The following is a 10,991-nucleotide window of genomic DNA, read 5'->3' as shown; positions in this document are numbered from 1 at the left end:
AACGCCTGCGAACTGTTTGAGCACTTACTACTTTTCCAATTTCTGTTAAAGACCTCCTTCGAAGACTTGAATGAGTCCTGTTTACAAATAGTTACAATGTGGCGAAGAAGAATTCCGACCCATCTGATTAAAAAAAATTTAATTTATCTGCAGCTGCTTTTGAGCTTTAATGAAAGAAAACTTACCAATTCAGATAAAAAAACTTGAAAAACTGGATACAATTAACTTTGTTTTCACAAAAAGCTAAGTTTTCTTATGTGTAACTATTATATTGAGCAAGTTTCTTTTTTTCTGAGTATTCACACAAAACTGATATACGTATTAACTCGGGGATTCACAAACTTCATTCTTTTCGAAAGGGCGATGCCATATTATCTTAACTAAACTTACAGCATAACTTGTCGCATACAGCCCATAAAAAGTTTTTTAAACTATTGAGAGTACTAAGTTTAATAGTGTAACTATTATTTTGAGCCAGTGTGTATATAGAGTTAAATTTGGAGGGCCATATTTAAAGAAAATAGTCAGAGTCGGCGAACTTAATTCAATGTCCGAAACTTAACTTGTATGGTGGCCTTGAACAGAATATATTACTCATTCAATGCTCGTTCTTAATTCTGATTACATAACTAGTAACCTACTATATTCTGCGCCGCGTGTACATTACCACAAAAATACGTTTCGAAAAAAAACKTGTGCTCAACTTTTATTTAATTGAATTTCTTGTTTATTTTTTCTCTTAATGCCAATTTGAAAGCCTTATCGTGTTAAATTTCCCAATCGAGGCCAACAATTACTCGTATTAATTTCACACAATGTATTTTAGCGCTGCACTTTCTACTGCCTGCGATAGCAAAGTGCTTTCGAAATTAACCGCAGTTTACGAGACTCTATCGATGCCAAAGCTTTATTGTGGCTTCCATTTTTTCGACGACTCAGGTGTCATTTATGGCAATGACTGGCTGCGTGAACACCAGAGCTGACCTGAGAGTCAGGTGCGTTGTTCAAGTTGCGTGCAATTTAAGCGAGAACTGCAAAAAAGCGAATCAGTTCTACTTCCACCTGCAAAAACACTTGCGTCAGCCGGGATTCCGAACGTGCATGCTCTCTAATCTTATTTACGCAATTGCAAGTAATACTTTAAGCGTGACGTTGCAGTGCGAATGCGAATGCGAAAGCGATGATACCGAGTGCTATTTGAATTTTGCATTTTTTCCTTTTTCGATTTTTATACGTTTTATTTTATGCTCATTCGTTGGCGTTAAAACTACGGTACTACAATTTTTTTTTTGATTCTTTGGGTTTATTGTATATTTTTGTACATTAACCGTAAAATTTAAAATTTTTGCGAATGTTATCATTTATTCAGCTTCTGCACAACCCTTATTGTCAAGCTTACGCCCCGCATATCTTTGCAACTGGCAGAAGTGACAGCAAATAAATGATAGCWACACTGTCCTTGCGAGCTGCGCAGAAAATTGGTTATGAGTTTTTGACAGCCGACGTATAGTATAAAATTAGGAGTTTTTGACAGTGCGGTGAAATATCAAATTTGGGAATGATTAAGTTCGTGGCATATGTTTTTCAATACYATTTTGACACATGAAGTTCTTTTAAACATATGAAACTTTTAACTCATATTATAATATATATACAATTTTCTATATAATTACAGCTCTTTATTTTTAGCCAAAACACGTTACACCCGCTCTGTAAATCGCGTCATAAGAGAAGAAGTAGTTATTTTTAGAAAAGTAGCAAGTTAATTACACATATTCTAAGTTATGGAGTCACCCAGTGCAGCTACCGCTTCTGCCGCTGCCGCCGCAGCTGCTGCAAAGCGCGTACAAATCGAGAAGGCTCATAATTTCATGCGTCAATACCGTGATCCCGAGTCGCGTGAATTGAAAAAGTTGTCAGCTAATCAATTTATGGATGTGTGGGCACATTACGACAAAGATGGTGAGTACCTGGTGGTAATAAAGAAAAAGTTTGATATTAAGTGTTGCAACTAAATTGTAATAATTGTTTTTAATATTGTTTTAAATATTGAGTTAAAAAATTTTTATGGGTTTCTATATTTTTGCATTCCTACAGGTAACGGTTACATTGAAGGCACAGAATTGGATGGCTTCCTGCGCGAATTCGTATCGAGTGCAAACGCCACTGATATCAGTCCAGAGGTAAGTTCTTCCATTCAAGATAGAGTTTATTTATTAGAATATTTATTAGTAATTTAAGCTATCGCTTGCACGGACGGACAGACAGTCTAAATTTTTTATACATGCCCATCATTTATATCTACATAATCCTATATCTATATTGATTTCCAAATATGCTGATTTTAAGTTTTACAAAATTTTGTGAACTTTTTTCAAAYTATTATTGATAATTCATAAACATATTAAAATTATATTGAAAATATTTTGTTTAATAAGTTATAATTATACCCTGAACAGAATATTTTAAGTTTGCCACCAAATATGTAACACGAGAAGTGAAGCGTCAGATACCATATAAAGAATTTATATACTACTATCAGCAAAAATAGTAAGACTTTGTTCATTAGTTCTTAGTTTATTTATCAAAATCTATAAACGTCTCCCTCAAAGTAGTCCCCCTTGGGCCTAATACAGTTGTGACAACGTTTTTTCTAATCCTTGGAACAGTTGTTAAAGTCAATTTCAWTTTCCGGAATAGCCTTCAAAGGGGGTAGAGATTCGTCACACGAAGCTAAGTCAGGCGAATATAGTGGTTGCGGCATGATATTGGTTGAAAGATTGGCCTAAAACTCACGAAGAATCCGTGCAGAGTGTGACGGAGCAATATCGCGGTGTAAAAGTCAAGAATTGTCGCCTCTGGCTGGCCTCTTTTTACGAATAGCTTCGCAAAACCAACGAGGCAATACTTATTTGTTAACAGTTTGGCCGGTCAGAAGGAAATCAAACTGCATTAAAACTCGCTAATCAACATTTCGCTGTCACCATAGCTTTCATTTTCAACTTGCTTTGACGTGGTTTTTCTGGTTTCGGCTCATCTTTGCCACGATATTTGGTCCATTGATCGTCTGCATTTCATAACATCACGAATTAAATGATTTCGTGCTTTMACTTTTCCTAGGTCCAAATTATCYTTCAAAATTGTTATGAGCGATCYTTCCAATATTCTTATGATTCCAGTAAGATCTTTGACTGTTAATCGATTCTAAAACAGCAATTGCTTTATTTTATTGACGTATTGATTATTAGTTGGTTGGTTGGCTGGTTGGCTGGTTCTTCATCAAAATCGCTTGCTCGCGACAAACAATGAGCACCGAAGGCCTTTTAAAACGTTCTGAACATTTCGGCACCAGAAATTTGACACAAAATTTAATGGAACTTCTTTGTTGAATAATTTAACTCATGGTAAAAATCGCCGAAAGCTCTTTATGTRCTTCAGRAAGACAAGCGTATAGAAGCAATAACGATTATGTGACAWTTGGCACAGATMTTACTGTTAGTCATAMCAACATACTTCCGCGCGRAATTTAAATAAAAAAGTCTCACTATTTTTTGCCCAGAGTAGTATCAGCATGACGAGACCAATCGAATCGATTTGACCATCGGACAACTGTAGCATATATCTGCCAAAAAAACTAACCGATCCAACTCGAGTGATTGTATGGAGAACATTTTAGTTAGAAAAGATATCTTTACGGAATTTGTACGTTGACTTGACGTATTGTTCAAAGCAACGGTTCTATTTCCGAAGAAATTGTTCGGATCCAATTACTATTGAAAGTCAAGTTTCTTTACGGAAAAGTTTGTATTTGTGAGGTCGGAGAAATCAAAATTTACGCCTTATCTTATTTTTAATCAAAAATTTAAAATTTGATTTTAAAAACTTGCAGATGAGTGAAAGTAGCGTATAATAAAATCTGCTAAAAAAACATATTTATTTTATTCGCCTTCGAAATTCAAATATTGCATTAAGAAAATTATTATCCTAAAATTTAGCGTACCCTACGGAATTTTTTTTTTTCTACAACAAAAAGCTGTTATTAAACCATACCAATTCGCTTTATAATAAATTTCGCATAATTTAAAAAGATAATACAGGCTTTTTGAATATGCACATACATATTTACACATGTATGTAAATCTCATTTTTGGCAAAGAAATCTTGCTTATTTCTATAAATATAGCTTAAACTTAGAAATTCAGATAAAAAATTACAAGCGCAAAGCGAGAAAAAAAGAATAAACTCAACCAAACGCCTAAGCACTCAGCATTTTTTGCCAGTCAAGCGTGTCGGTGGAGAAGCCGGCGCTATCACTGAGTTGCTTAACACCATTGCCACTTTATCATACTTTAAGCCCGCATTGATTTCTATGCCCTTCGCTGCATCACATATTTTCAAGCATCCTTTCACAATACATATATACATCTGGCATTGTTATAACAATTTGGTGTATTTGTGTGCACTTTCTCAACTTCTTTTTCTTTTGCTTTATTTTTTTCATTTTTAGGCTGTCACCGACACAATGCTTGAGGAGCTGAAATCGTGTTTCATGGAGGCTTACGATGATAATCAGGATGGCAAAATCGACATTAGAGAGGTAAGTGAAGTGAAGAAGTGAAGAAAATATAAAAAATATTGAAGTGAGTAAGCGTAGAATGAAGGTCTTTGAGGCAGATAGCAAGTAAAAAGGTTATTCGGAAAAAAAATGCCAAAAAGTTATAGAGAAAAGATTTATGCGTATTGAAGGTTGAAATGCGGGTACGGAAGGTGCSCTGATACTTGTAAGCATATTTGTATTCCTTATGCGGCTAAGAATCGAGCTACCTTCTTTCCTATTTATTTTGCAGATTAATCAAAGCGGTTTTTTATTGTTTATGAAAGCAATTGTTTGTTTTGTTTAGCGCATCCACTTTGATGTCGCATGCAAATTGATTGTCACATGAAAGTGTTTTTTTAGGACTTTGTCCGTTTTTTGCTGGAGAAGTTGCCGCAACGAATTGAAATAATTTATGTGTTCATGTGTGTACATATTTGAACCATTTTCTTCGCATAAACGCCGCTAACGCTCAGCGGCCAAAACAGGTATGCCTTGCTCATAGTTTGAAAATGTAGCATAAGAAGGTATTGAAGGCAAGACCGAAAATGTAGAATGGTTATAGTCCACTTGCTAAGTAATCAAAATTATACAACGTACACAGTAATATCCTCCTACAGGTAAAACGTACGCATGAACATGGCGCCGTGCAGTGCTTTGCCTTTATTAAGAATTAATGGATTAAATGAAGTGCGTACAAAGCAAATCACAGACAGCTGTATTTTTCTAAGGGATATATTTGTATACGCTATTACTTATTTGCTTAAATGTCCTGTCTGTGTTTATTTATCGGGTTAATGCGAAAAGGTTTTAGTAGTATTATAGTAGAGTTGCCATGTCAAGAAAAATATCAAAATAACATGTTTTCTTTTATTGAAGAAATTATAATAATAAAAGAAATATATATGGTAATAGTGCCTGGTCACAAAGGTATAGCCGGCAATGAACTGGCGGACGAGCTCGCCCGCTCCGCAGCCTCCACCAGGATGGTAGGATCCGAAACCTTTATGGGTGTGGGTCCTCATACCATGTAGGAGCTGCTCCGTAAAAAGGAAAGAGCTGACAGGGAAGAGCACTGGCGACAAACTCATGGTATGAGACCCGCTAAGCTGGTAATGGGAGATTACAACCTGAAAAGGTTCAAAATCGTAATAACCTCCCCAGGAGCAAACTCAGGCTGTTAGTCGCATGGTATACTGGCCACTGTAAGCTGAATAGGCATCTGCACAGCATGGGCCTATCAGCTGGCGCCAACTGCCGTTTCTGTGACAGGGAGCCTGAAACTCCGGAGCATCTGTTGATCGACTGCACAGCAGTCTGTAGACGCAGAGCCAAGGCCCTTGGAGTGTTGTTTCCGGATAGGGATCGCATTGCCTCGCTAGCGCCAAGCAGTATACTGAACTTCATTAATGGGCTGGGGCTAAGCGAATCACTGTGAGTAAGGAGAGTCCACAATAGACCAAAGGTCGCTGTGCATTCCTCATCATCATTCATTCATTCATATATGGTAATAATTATATTAATGCAAGAATTCTTTATTTTTAAATTTAAATGTTATTTTTTCTTCTARATTCAACTTAGTAAATTTATAATTTTATTAAAATGAAAGAAAAAAGGTTTTAGCTAAGCATAAAATATCATTTCCATGAATTTCAATGATGATTTCGGCTGATTTTTGATGAATTCACGCACAGTTTCGATGGAATTTCCGATGATCACGGATTTTGAATGGCCCACAAGTTGATCGTCATTTATGTCCTCACGACCACTTCGAAAAAGTTGAACGCACTCTTCTACGGAATAAGTAATCATCGCCATAATTTTCTTTCATCAATTGAAACGTTTCGGTAAAAGTTTTACCAATTTTAAAACAAAATGTAATTTTGGCTCTTTGTTCGAAGCTAATTTTCGTACCGATACTTAGTATGTTTGTACTGACACTTAAAACGCAATAAATTCACTTCCAATCTATGAAATGTCATGAAATTCTCACTCACAATCGATAAAGATAGCAGATTCTAACGCACAAGTAGACATATAGATGGAGCCACCAGGGGGCGGTAGATTCAAAAAGTTTACTTTGACACGCAGCTTGTATATTTAACTTTATTTATTTATTGCCTGTGGATATCGCCGGAAGGTGTATGGCTGTACATATTGCCATCAGACTCAGAGAGTCTGGGTTTCTAAAAAAAACGGGTGTCTGCACACTCGGAAATCCTTACTCATTTTGTCTTCATAACGGCCCAAGATCGATCGAAAGAGATCTAGTGATCTCGTTACCCTCAGTAAGGCTAGCCTCTCCCTAATTGTGAGGCGTTCAATAGGCCATACACTATTGGCGTCCATGCTATAAGTTTGGGAATCTTACCAGACGCCATCTGTAGAAGCTGTATGGAACAAGATGAGGTGGAAACAACTCAACATTTCCTTCTTGACTGTCCGCGTTTGGGAGCGCATACCTTCAGACCATTGAGTTGGCAGAAAGGGGAATTAAATTCTTGTGCAAATTTGTACTAAGCGGTTTGCTAATTTGTAAGTTCGAACACAGGAGTTCTTCTTTTCAATGGCCTCATAAAGGGCTATATAGAGTAGTCCACTTGTTATCTTCTATCAGCCATTTAACCTAACCCTAACAGTATTATTTAATAAGCATGATTATATTTGATGGTGGTTTGAAATTATCGATTAAAATCAATACAATATATTATCGATTTTTTCGCTTAAAAGACCTCTGAAGTTTTGAAGAATAATTACGAAATTTTTAGTTAAAAGTGTTAGAGGTGATGAAATTTTCGATTTTCTTCCAGAAGTTTTATTTAAGTTAAATTCTTTTTTTTTTTAAATTAGTTCCATAGTGAAGCATGTTAATCATATTCTGATACTAATTGAGGCCTAAAGCTTAATTGACACAATTGATAAATTCAATCGTTAGTTTCGATGGCAAAATGTATAAAGCCTAAACTGATAGTTATTTATAACATTTGAATTTTAGTTTTTTGTGTGTGATTCTTTTAAAAATATTATTTTGAAAATTGCATTTTAAATTTCTGTCATATATAAATTGTATCTTGCAGAATTCTGTCGTCATACGAGCAATCAAATATCATTCAACAAATGTGACAACATTGTTCTTCTTTAATATTCTCATATTTGCATTTGCCTTAAAACCTTTTTTTTCTGTTAAAACAAATAATTGTATTTAATTTTTTCAAACGTTTTTCCGCCCACTTCAGCACACTCAACCAATAATATCCGCAACCAATCAAACAAAAGCGTCCTTTAACATCCTTTTATTGTTGTATTGATGGAAAGAAAGGCGTTGAAATCATTTATTTATCTGATTTTCAATGGTGACCTTTTTGTGTACGTGTTGACTCTGTTTACGTGTGAGTTGTAGACAATATATGATGGAGGATAATATGTGGGTTAAGTGCACACGACATACATAAAAATAAATTYTTATCCAAATATGGGTGTGATAAAWGAACAAAGGAAGCGGCTTAGAAAAGAAAATAGTTTTTTCTTAGTTTGTTACACTGGGTATAGCACTTTCCCAGTTATATAATATTTTCTCATTTCGGTTGTGAACGAGGAAAATATGAAGTATCTCCTGTCCTCAAACAAATAGTCATCGCATTCGSAACTTGGCTCACACGTCACTGTTGACAGTCATAACTTTGCAGATGTAGATGATTACGGCTACCTTAAAACCAGCATCGACACCGACAACAACTTCAGCCGTGAAAAAAAACAAGGATTGGCGCGCTGTTGTTAATTCGGCTATAGCCTCATAAGCGGCCAGTAAAGAAGAAGAAGAATTTCTCACTGTCTAGAGAATTCTTAATAATCGTGACTCGGCGAAGTCTACAATCAAGTGCTATTCAAACCTCAAAATAATTTTCCCTTCTGAGKCTGAGATGTGTTTTGTCAAAAGCGGATTGTTTTACTCAAAGCTCTTTCTCTGATTTTAAGACTGACATTTATTCGTTCACTTAATTCTCAATTGTTATGTAGATTAAAGAACAAAGAGAGAACCAACATGAAATCGTTTTTAGCCGTATATGCATTTTTCTCAAATATGTTTCTTGTTGGTATTACCTTTATTTCAATCGTATGTCATCTCTGAAATCATTGCATAACAATTTTTCAAAACCTGTAGGATAATGAATTACTGGTCAACAACAACTTTGTATCTCTAAACCAACAATGATTATACTCAATAAGTTTGTTGAAGCTCAATATAGTTGATATTAAGAATGATGAGATAATGACGGTTCGATTTAGAAAGACCAGTCGTCAGCCTATAGAAGTTCGCATTGTTTTTCAGTGGTACTTTTGTTACTGGGGCTTTATGGTAGTTAGAGAAGGAATTGAATTCTACTGATTAGAGAAGTGTTGGAAATTAAACTCATAAATGTTATGAACATAAGTATCCTGGTCTCTCTTTGCATTTTTAAAAGAATATCCTGACCTCTTGAGGCTTAAAAGTCGCAGTACATCTCTTTAGCATTTTCTGACACCTAAAATATCAGCCTTTACATAGCCTTTGACCTGAAAGAGTAGTTCAAATATCTGAAAAGAGATAATGAGTGATTAACTAAACGGGTAGTACTATATATAAAACTGTATATAATAGTTTAAAATTAACGCTTTTAAATTATACGAATTTGTAACAAGTAGATTCCAAAGCACTCAAAAATAAATTCTATAATATGAAAGTTTACTTTTAAGTCTTGCGAACATTAGCCAAATATCAAAATACATTCGACCAAATTAATATAGGGCCAAGGCACCAGAGCAGCAGACCATGTTAACACGACCACAGTGCACTAAATCAAAAAAGTTACAAGAAAAACCAACAAAACAAGTAACACTGCAGAAATCTTTGCGCGCACAGTGTGCCAAGAAAGTGTATGACAAACAAGATGTCAAAGTGACAGCTGCATACAAAATGCATTGTGTTGACTGTCAGACTGACGGGCGAACAAAGAAATAAATCGCGCTGCTGCCAACGAAAGAATAGCGCGGATGAGAGGGAAAATAAAACCGATGTGGAAAGCAAGAAAATGGCTTAGGAGCAATAAAAAGCGTGTTGGTTGCAAACTTTGTTGCTTTAACTGCAATTCGGTGGCAGCAACAAGTCTGCTGGCAAAATTTTGGCTACAATATATGTATACAATGCATTGTGGTAAGATTAGGGTGGGCTATCAAGTACATAGTAAATTCACATGTTTGGTATTTGGTTCGTAAAGTTGGAAAGCATCATGTTCACCAAACAGTTGTTTGTAATACCGAAAACTAAAGCAGATAGTTATAGTTTTATATATGTATGTATATCAATATAATCACGATGCGTCTTGTCAAAAATAGAACTCCTTCCATTGGTCCATCTGGATAATGGGAGTATAATATAGATGAAATACTATATTTCATTAACTACTTAATCAGTTGATGTGTGCCATTATAGCGACATCCTTACGTTACATTCTGATAATGGAGCATAACATGTTGGTTACATCAGAACTTTGTCCTTCCTTACATTACCTTAGTCGCTTAAACGGCAACCAGTGCGAGAAAGAAATGACATCTAACTTTGAATTGAAAAGAAAAGGGTTTCACAAGGTTAAGGCACGTGGAAAGTTGTTTATATCAAAAACTTAAGCACCATCCTAATGTATATAAAAATTTATTTCAACTACAATTGCAGTGTGTGCGTGCATCTTTGCGTGAGCACATGCAATTGTTCGCACGCTTTGCACTTGCTTTTTGACTTTTCTGCGCCACTCATTACTCAACAGTTTGCAGTTGTGTTTGTTATGCTTTCCCTTCGCCCAACTTTATTTTGTTTTTCTTTTCGGCTGCGCCCAGCTGCACGCACACACATGTGGTTGTGGCTGCGGTTGCAGCTGCGGCTGTGCTTGTGGTTCTTGCGCCACAGTTGCCACATGTGTCTTTGACGCATTACACGTGTCACTTTTAATTAGTGCGCCCTCGAGCACGAGAATGTGTATGAGTGTGTGTGTGCKTCAGACGGTGATGAACAGTAATGAGGTGAATATGGTTTTATTTATTGCATTCAAGCGATTTGATACGTAGATTTTGATTTTAAAATTTCACAGCCATCGTGAGTTAGAATTATACCTTGACACGAGTGGAAAATAATTTTTTGTGCGTCAACGCACTTTCCCACCTAACTTGTCGTCAACGCCAATTATAAATTGTTAAAAAAGTTAGATAAGTACAGAAATAATTACAGCTATGATAGATTTTTTTGTTCTCTTCGTTAACATGTGGTTTGCGTCCTTGATAATATTTCATATAGGTGTACTGCGAAGTTAAATAGTTCTCATAAGCAACGTTTTTTTTTTATCGTTTTACATTCGAAAGAAATTCA

At 35.6% G+C, this 10,991-nt stretch overlaps 1 protein-coding gene across 2 annotated transcripts in view; it reads left to right on the top strand.

Moving 5' to 3' along the window:
- LOC108975460 (calbindin-32) overlaps positions 1-10,991 on the top strand; it is a 182,697-nt gene that overhangs the window by 35,396 nt on the left and 136,310 nt on the right. For both annotated transcript variants that reach the window (XM_018943955.1, XM_018943954.1), the window contains exons 2-4: positions 1,676-1,962; positions 2,098-2,183; positions 4,508-4,597. In XM_018943955.1, coding sequence (XP_018799500.1) covers positions 1,785-1,962; positions 2,098-2,183; positions 4,508-4,597 — 354 coding nt within the window. In that variant the 5' untranslated portion in view covers positions 1,676-1,784. The remainder of the gene's footprint in view (positions 1-1,675; positions 1,963-2,097; positions 2,184-4,507; positions 4,598-10,991) is intronic.

Source organism: Bactrocera latifrons, unplaced genomic scaffold (genome assembly GCF_001853355.1).
Source record: "Bactrocera latifrons isolate USDA-ARS-PBARC rearing strain unplaced genomic scaffold, ASM185335v1 scaffold_65, whole genome shotgun sequence".
NCBI classification, from domain to species: Eukaryota; Metazoa; Arthropoda; class Insecta; order Diptera; family Tephritidae; genus Bactrocera; species Bactrocera latifrons.
The sequence above is the reverse complement of the archived record's forward strand: the minus strand, read 5'-3'. Positions and strand labels throughout refer to the sequence as shown.